This window comes from Phodopus roborovskii, unplaced genomic scaffold (genome assembly GCF_943737965.1).
Source record: "Phodopus roborovskii unplaced genomic scaffold, PHOROB, whole genome shotgun sequence".
Lineage (NCBI taxonomy): Eukaryota > Metazoa > Chordata > Mammalia > Rodentia > Cricetidae > Phodopus > Phodopus roborovskii.
This window is the reverse complement of record NW_026126407.1, coordinates 12449732-12463961: the sequence shown is the minus strand read 5'-3', so window position 1 is coordinate 12463961 and position 14230 is coordinate 12449732. Positions and strand designations below refer to the sequence as shown.

The following is a 14230-nucleotide window of genomic DNA, read 5'->3' as shown; positions in this document are numbered from 1 at the left end:
CACATATTCATATAAAAGCACATATACACAATTAAAAATAAAATATTTTTCAAAAAGAAAGAAAGAGCCAGGCATAGTGGCACATGCCTTTAATCCCAGCACTTGAGAGGTGGAGGCAGGTGGATATCTATGAGTTCAGGGCCAGCCTGGTCTATATAGTGAGTTCCAGGACAGCCAGAGACTCTGTCTCAAAAAATAAAATTAAATTAAAAAGTAAAAAGGAAATAAAGGAGAAAAAAGAAAGATGGATAGGGGTGGTAAGACATGCCTACAATCCCAGCACTTGAGAAGTGCAGGAAGGAGACAGGAAGATTGTGAATTCAAGGACATCCTTCCTAAGCAAGACCCTTGTCTTAAAACAAACATATAAACAAACAAACAAAAGATATGGTCCTCTGACTTTGCCATGTGTGCACTGTGGCATATGATCCTCCATAAACACAATAGTAAGTAAAATAAAAATATCAATGGAAAGGAGTCGGGCGGTAGTGGCGCATGCCTTTTAATCCCAGCATTTGGGAGGCAGAAGCAGGCAGATCTCTGTGAGTTCGAGGCCAGCCTGATCTACAGAGTGAGTTTCAAGATAGCCAGGACTGTTTCAAAGAGAAACACTTTCTCAAAAAAAACCAAAAATGGAAGAAAAAAGAAAGGAGAGAAAGGAAGGAAGACACTTATATAGCCAAATAAGGCACGTGTTCATTTATTTTGACTGAAATATTAGGGGCTTTTGTTTTGGTTTTTTGTTTGTGGGCGTTTATTTGGAGGTGGGTATATTTTGTTTTAGTTTTAGTTTTGCTGCTTATAAAAGTAACATTTTAAAGGTCACTAACTGTCCTTGCACCAGAGAACTGAGGCAGGAAGATGATGTTGAACTTCCACCAGGTGGAGTCTGAGCATTCCCGTGTCACGCTGACAGCCAAAATGAACCCATCCAGGCAGAGCTGTAGAAGACAGCACCACGCCTAGGAGACATTGCAGCTTCCTCTGTGGGGCCATGGCTTTCTAACTGGCATCTGGGACCTTTATGCTCCCTCTTCAGCTCTTCTCAAATCTGTTGAGGGACTTTGGGAAGAAAGTACAGCTTTTACAAAAAACAAGATAGCATGACAGGACTGGAAAGATGCTCAGAGGTTAAGAGCACTGGCTGCTCTTGCAGAGGACCAAGATTCGGTTCCCAGCTCCCACATGGTGGCTCACAAACTCCCTGTAACTCCAGTTCTGGGAAATCCAATGCTTCTTTGGACCCTCAAAGCCACCAGCCAAGCAAGTGGTGCAAACACATAAATGAAGGTAATACATAAAAACTAAAAATAAATAACAACAAAATTAATCTGGGCATAGTGGTGCATGCCTTTAATTGCAGCACCTAGGAGGCAGTTTAATTTCTGTGAATTTGAGACCATAGCATAGCATAGCATAGCAAATACCAGGCCAACCAGGGCCACACTGTAAGACCCTGTCTTAAAAAGAACAAAACAAGCCTGGTGGCAGTGGCACATGCCTTTAATCCCAGCACTCGGGTGGCAGAGGCAAGCTGATTTCTCTGAGTTCGACGCCAGACAGTTCTACAAAGTGAATTCCAGGACAGGCTCCAAAGCTACATAGAGAAACCCTGTCTCCAGAAAAAAAGAAAGAGAAAAGAATCAACATATGCAGTTACATATATGTGAGGGAATGAAATGTTCACATGTTAGGTTGGGGCAAATTAGGGAGCCATGCATTTGCTATCATATCTTCCCTACCATGATGGACTCCATCCCTGAGCCATGGGACAAAATAACCTTTCCCTCCCTTATGTAGTTGTTGTTTTCCCAATAGGTAAAGGCATTTGGTTTGTGGGCCTGGTGACCTGGGTTAAATCCCTGGAATTTACATAAAGAAACAACTCCACAAAGTTGTCTTCTGACCTCCACTTGCATGCTATGACATTTGTCTTTGTACACTGGCACACACAGGAACACAGGCACACACACACACAAAATATTAATGACAATATTATTAAAAGTGTTTAAAAGACCAACATGAAGCCTGGGAAGGTGGCTCAGTGGTTAAAAGTGGCTTCTCTTCCAGAGGACCCAGGTTCGGTTCCCAGCACTCACACAGCAGCTCACAACTGTCTGTAACTCCAGTTCCATGTATCCAACACCCTCATACGGACATATGTGCAGGCAAAAATACATGAAATAAAAATAATCTTTATTGGAGACAGGGTTTCTCTGTGTAACAGTCCTGGCTGTCCTGGAACTCACTTTGTAGACCAGGCTGGCCTGAAACTGAGATCCACCTGCCCCTGCTTACCAAGTGCTGGGATTAAAGACGTGCCACCACTATCCAGCTCAAAAATAAATAATTAAAAAAATCAATGTAAGACTTCAGGGACCAAGAATGGAATGTTATGCTTTAAAGGTGTTGTATTTGGCCTGGGCAGTAGTAGCACACAACTTTAGTCCCAGCACTCAAGAGGCAGAGGCAGGTGGATCTCTGTGAGTTCAAGACCAGCCTTGTCTACAAGAGCTAGTTCCAGGACAGCCTCCAAAGCCCCAGAGAGATCCTGTCCCAAAAAAGCAGAAACAAACAAACAAACAAAAAACTGAACAAAACAAAAATAAACAACAAAAAGGTGATGTATTTGGTCAGACACGGTGGTGCATGCTTTTGATCCCAGCACCGAAGAGGCAAGAGGCAGGTGTATCTCTGTGAGTTCTAGGCCAGTCTGGTCAACTGTGAGTTCCAGGGTAGCTAGAGCTATGTAGAGAGAACCTGAGGGAAAAAAAAGGCAAGAAGTGCTTGGATGTCAGGTTAAAAGGGGAAGCTGTGATAGTTAATCTTCAGTGTCAGCTTGAGTAGATTTAAAATCACCCAGGAAACACGCTCTGGTTGTATTTGTGAGAACCGTCTCCAGGAAGATTAGATTTTTTGGAGGCTAGGATTCCTGACTGAATTCATTTTTGAAAATGAAGAAAAGCCAGTGGAGCACTAGCATTCATTTTTCCCTGCTCCCTAACTGGATACAGGGAACAGCCTTGCCTGTCAAGACGGACTCTAATCTTTGAGTCATGATCCTGAATGTACTGTTCCTCCCTTAATTTTATTTTATTTTTTGTGAGGCATGTGGCCACAGCAAGAAGAAAAGTAACCAGTGCATGGTCCAAGGTTGGAAGCCTGCATCTGGGGACGGCTTTTAAGTTTCTCTGGTACCACTGGTGGAACTCAGTGTTCTTGCACACTCTAGACAGGTGCTCTACCATGGATCTGCACAGCAACTCTTCTTAAGACAAAAGCTCACTACGTAGCTCTGGCTGTCCGTAAACTGCAGATTCTCCTGTGACAGTTTTCTTAAGTGTTGTTATTACAAGCATGACAGCTAGCAGCTTCCTACAAAGCCAAGCCCAGTGTGACATGGCTGGCCTACCTACCCCACAAGGAGTGGTAATGCCGATAGCTGCTTTTCCTCCCTCCTGCTATGGGCTGGAAGGCCTGTCATCCCAGAGCTACTACAGTGGGGCCTTGCCTTCCACTTCCTGTGGTTCTCTACTTTATCTTCCAGGAAGAAGGAGGAAGCAGGGATGCCCCCTGCTGATCATGGAGTCCCTTTCCAAAGGGATCTGTATTCTCTCTGAGACTACAAGGTTAGGCCGCTCATCTGTGACCATTATACTGCCTTAATAGAAATTCTAGAATTACAGGTTGAGTATACAGCTCAGTAGATTAGTGCTTGCCTAGTATGTGCAAGCTCATGAATTCCATCTCCAGCACTTAAACAAAACAAACAGTTTCCAGAATGTATTTATTTATATAGATAGATATAATATATAATAATATGACTATATATACATATATGTGTGTATATACAAACATGTATATATATTTCATACTGGGTATGTGGAGCATGCCTTTCAATCCAGTACTCAGGTGGATCTCTGTTAGTTTGAAACCAGCCTGGTCTACATGGTGAGCACCAGACCAATCAATTCAGTCAATATGAAAAGTAATATCTAGAAGCTGGAAATGTACCTCAGTGGTAGCATGTGTGAGGCCCTAGGTTTCACCCCAGCACCAAAAACATACCTTAATGTCGTAGCAGTTTTATTCATATTCAGGTAAAATTAAAAGCAATGAAGGTATCTCTCAAAGCTGGACAGTGATGGCATATCTGTGTGAGTTCGAGGCCAGCCTGGTCTAGAAAGTGAGTTCCAGGACAGCCAGAGCTACACAGAGAAACCCTTCTTAATTATAGCAGTTTCTTAAACTTCACTTGGTTTTCTCTCCTTTTTTTGTTTTGTTTTGTTTTGTTGTTGCTGTTTTTCTTTTTTCTTTTCCTCTTTGTGTGTGTATGTGTGTGTGTCTGTGATTTACAAGACAGGCTTTCTCTGTATTGCTTTGAGACCTGTCCTGGAACTAGCTCTGTAGACCAGGCTGGCCTTGAACTCATGGAGATCTGCCTGCCTCTGCTTCCTGAGTACTGGGATTAAAGGCGTGTGCCACCAACACCCAGCTTGTTGTTTTTCAAGACATGTCAGGCTGGGCTATATGAGATTCTGTCTCAAAACAATAAACAATAAAAATAATAAGTAATAAATGAAAGATTCACACACACACACACGAGCTCCATAATAAGTTGAACAATAAAATCAAACATGTTGGTCTTTAACTCAAAATATAAAACAAATACCCATGAGCCCATAAGGATATCAGTAAATAAATAAATAAATGTATTATTTGGGACAAATATCCCACACAGAAGAATTTGATGTAGGTATTCTATTTTCATGGAGGGGAAAAATAGTTCTTCCCCTTTTTGTCTTATTTGTATTTTATTCTACTTATTGTGCCAGCCCTCAGGATCAATCAACGGGAACCCTGAGGGAGGGAGGGAGAATGAGGAGACAAGAGACTCAAGAGATGGAGACAAGACAGTATTCTGATCAAGTCTCGCTTATTGAATATAACCACAAGGTTTAAGTAGTGGAGAAATGAGGGAATGGGCCAAAGAGAAGATGTGAGGGAGGCAGACTGTCTTTCCAAGCAGAATGCAGGTGTTCTGCACAGTAAGCCTGCAGCTGGGACTCTTTCAGGGTCAGGCTTCATCATATGGTGAACAGGAAAACAGTCATAGGGGAATGGAAAATTACCAGTATGTTAGTATCTAAGACAGTAGTAGGAAAGATGGCTGTTAAGATGCTAACTCTGCTCTGGGGTTCCCCACAACTTATTTTGTTTTTTAAAGATTTAAGTTATTATTTACTAATGTCTATGTATGTATACATGTATATGCAATGCCAGCAGACGCCAGGAGGGAACATCAAACTTTAGAATTGGAGTTATGGATGGCCTGTGAGCTATCCTGTGAGTGCTGGAGTGGATAGAGGCTCTCAGGAGGCAGAGGCAGGCAGATTTCTGAGTTTGAGACCAACCCAGTCTACAGTTCCAGGATAGCCAGAGCTACACAGAGGAATCCTGTCTCGAAAAACAAAAACAAAGCTAAACAAAGAAAAAACCCAAACCAAACAAATCGAAACTGGGCTCTCTGGAAGTGTCCAACAACTTGGGAGGCAGAAGCAACCAGAACTTTGAGGCAGAAGCAACCAGAACTCTGAGTTTGAGGCCACTCTAGTCTATGTAGCCATCCAGGGCTACATAGTGAGACACTATCTATAAATAAACGAACAACTAACAATGAATTATTTCGGGGCTGGAGAGATGGCTCAGGAGTTAAGAGCCTGCTTACAGACTATGTGGTGACAGGACCCTGGCAGGTGAGAGGGGGCACATAATGCCTAAACCCTTACATTAGTAGTATAGGATAATAATGGAAGGTAGTATAGTGGGAAAACTGCATACAGAGTACATGAGGACACTCAATGTAAGGATTCAGGCATTATGCTGGCCTGCCCTGTCACCTGGCAGAATGCACTCAGGCAGTAAGCACCCTGGTCAGCCCAGGGTTCCACGGCTGCTCCATCACTACACAGGTGCAAAGGACTCTTTAAAAATAAAAACCCTGCACACTTCTGCTCTCTTTTCTCGCTGTTCCTCTCTTTGTCTCTTTACTTCTTTTCCTTCCCCCCCTCCCTTCCCTTTCTAACAAAACTTCCCACTTAAGCTCTGTCTGCCTGGCATGTTTGTCTCTGGTCAGCCATGGAATCCACCAAGGTTCTCCATGAGCATTATTGTAACAGTATCTTTACAATTTCTGTGCAATGTTCAGGAAATTAAAATGTTCAGAAAACTTCTAAAAGTTAAGATTAACTCTGAAAAAAAATAACACCTTAAAATACGTCAATCTCCAGGGCATTCAGCATTAAAGACAGGAGGTGCAAACCAATAATTCGGAATCTTTAGCACCCAGAGGACTGGATGAAAGACAGATGGACAGGGTTCTACCTGCAGACCTTTTAGTTCAGAAGGTTTCCAGCGAGGCTAGATGTATTTTTAAGTTCCCAGGTACTGCTGCTGCTATAGGACCACCATTTTGAGAACCGGAGGCTTCAAACACAGGATGTGAAACTAAGTGTGGTGTCACACTGTCACTCAGTATGGCAGCAGGCCTGAAATCTCCAGCACTCCACAGGCTGAGGCGAGGAGATGTTGAATTCAAGGCCCCTGTAGGCTACACACAGCAAGGCTGTCTCACAAACAGCAAATTATATGACTCAGATCTGCCCCCCAGGGATCCTAGGAACTCACAGACTAGTGCAGTAGGGAAATTAACAACCGCTAAATAAGAACAATAGGTGTATGTTTGAGGAGCAAAGTAGGATGAGGCTGAATATGGACAATTTGGAAAAGCCATCAGAAGATGCTCAAGGGCATCCTGACCTGGACACCACGAAAGAAAGGGCAGGAACCTCCAGGAAATGGGAAGAATTCTATCAACTCCGACTTTCCAGTAAATTTAACTGAACACGATCTCAACCTTTCCTTTGGAATATGCCCCACAGATATCGCTGCCATTTTACAAGGGGTTTCTGAGAAGAAAGGTAACTTGTCTACCGTCAATCAGATAGTAGGACGGAAGATGCAAATCGGAACTCAGCGGTGAGTAGGGTAGGTAGTTGAGTGTTACTCGGGTCTGCCTCTTCCTGCCACCCAGATGACGGCCCTAAGCCCCTGCCTTCTTTCAGCAAGCCTTCTCGCTCCCCTCTTTTCCAGTTTCTTTCCGTGGGTTCTCTCACGATGAACCACAAGGACAAGAGACAAGTTTGCTCTCTGTAATGAAAGCCTCGCTGGAGAGGAGATGGAAATCCTTGTCTTGACCTGCCCGGCCTCCTCTAGGTCATTGCGAGGATCAAGAGCTTAATACGCTCAAGCTTTGTTCCCTGGCTGGTCTTCAAGTCGGTCTCCCTCGGCTCCCCGCAGCTGGCCACACCCTATTGGTAGATTCTACAAACATTTTATTTGGCCTGAGGGGATGGGTGCTGTCCAGCAGGTGTCCCGTCACCCCGGCGGGCGGGACCGCTGTTTCCGGGCTGTTCTGGCAACCGAACAGAGCTGGGCGTGGCTGCGGTCCGGCAACCCCAAACCGAGATGACCCGTGTTAAAGGACGACCGCAGGGAGCCCGCCATCCGCAGGAGCTGCCCAACGCTCTGCTCTCGGCCTCTCCATCCACTCAGGAATCCACGGCCCGTCCCAACTCCGGGACAGAGATAAAACCTCCGCGCCGGGTCACACACCCGGCCGAGAGCCGCCGCGGGCCTTGGAGCCGGAGCTAGGAGAGTTAACCCAACCTGCTCCGGCCGAGGCCGAGGGCCGGGCCGCTGCGAGCGCCTCCCATTGGTCGCTGAGCCGGCTCTGCGCTCATTGGCGGAGGCGCTCGGCTGCGGCTCTTGAAGAGAGTCCCCATTGGCGCTGCGTTCCACCGTCTGGAGAGTGGCGGCCCGGCCTCTACAAGCTACCCCGGGTAAAGGTGCTCCAGCTCCGTAGCTACCTTGCCAAGCTCATCCTTAGCCGCAATTTTAACTTCCTTCGTGACCCTCCTCTTGCTTGTCGCCAAACCACCTCCGGGTCTTCTCTCTGATTCTTTTCTTCTTGTTGCTTTTCTTTTTCCTTCTCTCCAGCTACCATTCCTCAACTCCGCGTTTCCCCAAAACATTCCCTGGTCTCCCTAGCCTGTAATCCCAGGCATTCCCCCACTTGCCACCTTCTAACTTCTGCTCCTCCTTGACCTCAGATCCCTTGGTCTGGCCTTCTCGCCAGACTCTTCTACACTCTTTCTCCCCCTCTTTTCCCACCCTTTGACTCCCAAGTTCCTTCTAACCTTATTTCACTTCTTGACATTTGACCCTGACATTTTAGCTCTCTAAATTTCTACCTGTTGTAGCCTGGACTGCAAAAAGCCAGGTGTTGCCCTGATATTCATCCCTGCTTTTGGAGGCCTTTGCTACCCCAACCATGGACTTCTTGATGAGTGGTATAGCAGCCTGCGGGGCCTGTGTGTTCACCAATCCCCTGGAGGTTGTGAAGACCAGAATGCAATTGCAGGGAGAACTGAAGGCCCCTGGAACCTACCAGCGCCACTACCGAAACGTCTTCCATGCCTTCTTCACCATTGGCAAGGTGGATGGCCTGGCCGCCTTGCAGAAGGGCCTGGGCCCTGCGCTCTTGTACCAGTTCCTAATGAATGGCATCCGACTGGGCACCTACGGGCTGGCAGAGTCTAGGGGATACCTGCGCACTGATGAAGGTGCCCACAGTCCTGTCCGAAGTGCTGCAGCTGGGGCCCTAGCTGGGGTCATGGGAGCCTATCTGGGAAGCCCAATCTACATGGTAAGAAGGGAGTCTTGTCTGGGACCTTCAAAAAAGACCCTTGGTGTTAGGTGGGAGCCTACCCTTCACAAGGGCATTGGTGACAGGGCGCTGCCTCCCTGAGAAATCATAGGAAAGTGCTGGAAAGCTTCAAGGCCTTCCATCTGCCTTATACACACCCACCCAACAGACTGCAATGTGTTCATGAAGATTACAGATTTTGCTTCTGGATACTTCTTTGAGCAGGCGTGTTTGTTTGTTTGTTTGTTTGTTGAGGCAGGGCCTCCCTCTACAGTAGTGTCAAAACTTCTGTAGCACAGCCAGGCTTCAAACCCACTGTCCAGCCTAGCTTCTCAGTGCTTCAGTTAACAGATGTGCATCATATCTGTCTGCAGCTGAGCTTTGGAATCAGACCTTCTGAAACTCAGGTCCTGGCTTTGAAAACTATTTGTTGGTGCCACATCTATAAAACAGGAATAATTATAGACTTTTGTGTGGTTGTTTGGGAGGATTAAAGTAGACAAATGAGATGAACATGTGAAGCACAGTATAGGTCCTGACAATATTCCTTATTTGTCTATTTTTGGATACAGGGTCTGGCTACATGGCCTAGGCTGGTCTGAAAGTGGCTATGGACCCAAGCTGGCATCTTGATCCTCCTTGCCTTTGCCACCAGAGGGCTTTGAATACAAACATGTGCCACCCTGCCCGGTGATCCCATATAGCTTTTATTGTCTTATTATTGCCCAACACTGAGGCTGACTTTGTGTGTAGGCAGGATGAGAATCTGAGTAACATGCATCAGTGAGTGTAGGATCAGGAGGGTCCTGGGTATCACAGAATCGCAGTCTCCGTTTTCTCCTTTGAGTTATCAAATATAGGTGAAGGGTTGGGAGCCTGAGACCCAGAGATGGTAGGTGCCCTGCTCAAGGTTACACAGCTGTTTATTGTTGGGACTAGGCCAGGCTTAGTGCAGCTAAGATATTGAAATGATCTATAGGAGAGCCAACTTGGTCTCTCCCCTAGTGTATGAGATTTGAGTACAAAGGCATCCTCAAAGTCAGCTAGATTCACACCTCTTTGGGTCCTGGGAACCAAAGAACCCATTTGGGAGGCTAGTGGAAATCTGATCTGGAATGGGTGCTGGCATAAGAGGCTAGACACCCAGATCTTGCCTAATATGAAGTCTTAGGAAATATTGCCATTCTCCAACCTGCACTCCCCACCCCCAGCCCCAAGGGAAGTAGAATGTGGAGGGGGCAGGGTATCATGCAGTGCTAGGAGGTCTGTCCCCTGGGACTGTAGCCAAGGGACAGAGTCTCATGACCAATTTGTTAAGGGGGAACAACAGTAATTATCAGATTAAAAGGATATTGTCAACACTCAATATCCTGGAGGAAGTGTGAAGGGATTGGGTGTATTGATCTTTATGGTGGGAAGATGACCACTTGGGCACAGGCTGAGATACTTTCTTGTCCCCAGGTGAAGACACACCTCCAGGCACAGGCAACCTCTGAAATCGCTGTAGGGCACCAGTATAAGCATCAGGTGAGAGTTCCCCAAACCACTGGAGTACCCAACCATCTCCCAGCTTCCTGCCATTAGCTCAACTCCAGCCACAGCTCTGCCCAACCCCATCGAGTCCCACTCATCCTGCCCTGGAGCCCATTCTGACCCTCATGTGCCTTTGTTCCTCCCGACTCCCACACCTGTTTCTCCTGCCCCATTCTCTTGACCTGCTAGTGTCAATCCCATACCTCTGGCCTGGATTGGCAAGTGTTAGTAGACACTTGAGGGCCCGTAATCTGGCTCTAAGCTTACAGTGAACTGGATGTCTGGGCAATAGGTGCATGATCCTTCAAAGTGTCATCAGGAGGCAGTCCCTGATGGTGGGGTGACTGAGCCCCAACCCCATGGTCTTCCCCCCACCAGGGCATGTTTCAGGCACTAACCGAGATTGGCCAGAAACATGGTCTAGTGGGGTTGTGGCGTGGGGCCGTGGGCGGCCTGCCCAGAGTTGTCGTCGGTTCCTCTACCCAGCTGTGCACCTTCTCATCCACCAAGGACTTCTTGAGCCAGTGGGAGGTACTGCCAGGGCAGGGGTGGGGCCATCCCTGGAATGGGAAACAAGGGTGGGAGAAGGGAGGTGGGCCCTGGATGGGATGATGACAAGGTTCAAAAGTGAGGGAGCAGCAGGAAGGCTTGGGGCCATTGACTCCTGTCATCATTTCCTACCGGAAGGGGGTAACTTAAGCCCTCTGCACAGTCCTCCTTCACTTTTCACAGTTATCTCTGGTGGTATGGAAGTTTCCAGAAATTATGTTCCCAGGGGAGGGCCTGTCCCACCTTAAGGCTGATAAAATTCTTTCTCTTTCTTATAGATCTTTCCTCCACAGAGCTGGAAGGTGGCTCTGGCAGCTGCCATGGTGAGCGGCATCGCAGTAGTCATAGCCATGACACCCTTTGATGTGGCCAGCACAAGGCTCTATAACCAGCCCACTGACTCTCATGGCAAGGTAGGGGAGAGCTGTAGGGTTCAGCTGACTGGAAAAAGGGGGGGGGTGGAGAAGTGGACCCTCTAATGCTACCTGCAAAGGTGTCTGACCCTGGCGGGCTCTGACATGCTCCTCCTGTGCTCTCCCTCCCCTCTCTGACATACTCCAGGGCCTCATGTACCGGGGGATCTTGGACGCTCTGCTGCAGACAGCTCGGACAGAGGGCTTCTTTGGCATGTACAAGGGTATAGGTGCCTCCTATTTTCGCCTTGGCCCCCACACTGTCCTCTCCCTCTTCTTCTGGGATCAGCTTCGTTTCTTCTACAACACATACACTAAATGAGTCTCTCTACTGTACCCAAATCAACACTCTTTGGGCACCTCTGCCTCTACTTACTTACTATCTCAGTAACTATTTACTGACTGATGGACTCTCATTCCCCTAGGAGGACAAACACTCCCAATTCCTCTCTGTCCTCTTAGGGTTGAATCACTCTGAACAGTAATTTATGTCCTTCCCTTGAATATTGCTTTAAAATTCCCCATAAGTTCCCCTGTATACTTCACACCCATCTCAGGGTTGAATCAGATACCCCAAAGTATATTTCTTCTGCCATGCTTGGGTTTTTTCCTGTTCCTGTGCACAGCTTTAAAGTCCCCCTTCCAAGACCAAAGGGAATTGGGAGACCCAGGCCACGGAAACTATGATGTTTATAAAGCAAGTTTATTTCTGCAGAGGAGGTGTGTTACGTTTATGTCCAGGGAAGAGGTAGACACTCCCCCTCTCAAAACTGGGTCCCTGAGTCCCCAGCAGCAGTATGTTGTGTCCCACCATCTTTACTGGGGACCAAAGATGTTGGGGTCATGAAGAGTCAAACTAGTCACCAGTTGTTCAAAGTTATCCAGGCTCCAAGGTGGGCATGATAGATTTTCAGGGCCAAAAGACCTGCTGGTAGAGCTTGGGTGAGGGAACAGAGACAGAAAGAAAATGATTACATTTCCTATTCCCCAGAAGTCCAGGAATCCCTGATCCCACAAGCCCCTGGCCCATTTCTTCTTCCTCGAAGGAGTCCAGCAGCCAATCTTCCTGTTTGACCCACCCAGCCTAATGGGGGGGACACAATAGCGAGCTTCCCACCCTTTACTTCGTCCTTACGGGGGCTGATTGAAGGTGAGCAAGAGATCAGTCTGATACTGGGGCAGCCGGAGCAAAGCCTGATGTAGTGTGACATCCTTTGCTACCTAAAGGGATCAGAAGCAGGATGCTTATCAGGATGGTAACTGGAATTACCCCTCCCCCAGTTCATGACATCCCATTCGCCATGGCTCTCACCTGCTGGTTTTCTTTAGCTACCTGCTGCTTGCCAGAAAGGAACCAGGCTTCTTGACAGCAGCCCCTGAGGGATATGTTCTCCAAACAGAGAGGTTGCACAGTTAACACGTGCACGGACCTAGCCCCCTGCACTCCGCCAACGTCCTCAAAATGGTACCTGGAATGGGAGGGCAGGGGTACCGAGAGGCATCTCTGAATAACTCATCCCCACCCTCGAGCCTCACTCTCTTCTGGCCAATCTGCTATATCGCCCTTGGAGTTTTCGTCCTGAATAACCGTCCAGCCACAGGCCCCGCCCACTCCCTCAGCTCCTGGTCTCCCATTGGCTAGCTTTCTCACCGCGCAGCCGCCTCGCCCCGCACGTGGGCCTGCAGCTCCAGAAGTTCCACGATCAGACTCTGGTCGGTCACGGGATGGCAGAAAACTTCTTGGTTGTCCGGGACCGGTCGGAGGTCGCTGGAAGAGGGGCAGGGGCAATCTAGTCTCTGGTATCTTCCCGCAACCCACCCGACCGGGCTCGGGGCATCTGGGCTTTCTCACCTCACATCAATGGCCCCAGGGGGGAGGATGGCGGAGAAGGCGCCTCCGAATAGTGGAAAGTTTCTGGTGGGCTCCATAGATCTAAGACTTGAGCCTGGACATTAGCAAGTTTGTAAAGAAACTTACATGTGCCTTTGAGGCATCACTTCCTCTGGGGTCCCCGGAGCGCGTACAACCTCCTCCCGGCCTACTAAGCTCTTGGACCTTTAAGATCTGGCCACGCCCTGCGGTCACGCTGACCAATTGGCGCTCGCGCTTTGGGGGCGGGGCTTTCTTGGGGCTGTTCTCTAAAGCCCTGCTCTTAGGAAGAGTGGGTCTGTTTTGCTGTCCTGTTTGGGTTTAGGATTTGTGATACCCGTACCCGCTTGCTCCTTCATTTAAAAAGAGTCGTGCCTTCTAAAAAGGTCACTTGAGACCGTCCTTTAACAGTTTTCGCCGGGTGATGTTAGCGCGCACGCCTTTAATTCCAGTACTTGGGAGGTAGAAGCAGGCGAATCTCTATGAGTTCGAGGCCAGCCTGGTCTGCAGAGTGAGTTCCAGGACAGCCAGGGCTACACAGAAAAACCCTATCTTAAAAAAAAAAAAAAAAAAAAAAAAAAAAAAGCTAAGAAAAATTGTCCAATTAAAGTACCTATCTAGGTGAGGTCCCTGAGTAAGGGGAGAATCATTAGAGGGCGTTCTTGGGGAACTTGACCCCGAATGGGCTGGCAACCAGACCATTAATTCCCGGATCTCGTGCTGAGAATTAAGGGAAACAATAGGTTCAGATGTGGCTCTAGGTTAGGATTCGGACCTCAAGCCTTGACACCTAACCTGAGGATTACTGGTATAATACCCTTAAATCTTCCCCTTGGGAGGGCGAGGGGAAACTCTCCCCCCAGAACACCTGGACCAAAGCACAGATTAAACTGTTGTTTTTCCTTTACAGATTTTTAGAGTGTTCTTTTAAGTATTTGTTCAACTTTATCCTTCCAGTTAATTTCTCCATTCATCCTTAATCTCCAGCACCTGTTTAGAACATTATAGGCCTAGAGGTATATTGTTGCACCGCTGAATAAATCTACTAGTGCCAACACTTGGGAGCCAGGAAGCTACCAATGCCCCTCATGGGTTCTA

At 47.6% G+C, this 14230-nt stretch overlaps 2 protein-coding genes across 4 annotated transcripts; one reads left to right on the top strand and one right to left on the bottom strand.

Moving 5' to 3' along the window:
- The first annotated feature begins 8105 nt into the window (after positions 1 to 8105).
- Slc25a35 (solute carrier family 25 member 35) lies at positions 8106 to 11976 on the top strand. The gene is made up of 5 exons (XM_051180313.1): positions 8106 to 8767; positions 10229 to 10294; positions 10679 to 10831; positions 11128 to 11262; positions 11411 to 11976. The coding sequence occupies exons 1-5, from the start codon at positions 8393 to 8395 to the stop codon at positions 11582 to 11584; spliced, it is 903 nt and encodes a 300-aa protein (XP_051036270.1). The 5' UTR covers positions 8106 to 8392; the 3' UTR covers positions 11585 to 11976.
- Rangrf (RAN guanine nucleotide release factor) lies at positions 11950 to 13347 on the bottom strand. Of its 3 annotated transcripts, none has more exons than XM_051180316.1 (5): positions 13115 to 13345; positions 12914 to 13030; positions 12575 to 12731; positions 12387 to 12483; positions 11950 to 12199 (listed from the first exon to the last, which is right to left on the bottom strand). In XM_051180316.1, exons 1-4 carry the CDS (start codon positions 13189 to 13191, stop codon positions 12394 to 12396), a joined length of 441 nt encoding a protein of 146 aa, XP_051036273.1. In that variant the 5' UTR covers positions 13192 to 13345; the 3' UTR covers positions 11950 to 12199; positions 12387 to 12393. The 3 variants fall into 3 exon arrangements, with proteins under 3 accessions (XP_051036273.1, XP_051036271.1, XP_051036274.1); XM_051180314.1 differs by having other exon boundaries at positions 12398 to 12483; XM_051180317.1 differs by lacking the exon at positions 12387 to 12483 and having other exon boundaries at positions 13115 to 13347.
- Positions 13348 to 14230: the final 883 nt, after the last annotated feature.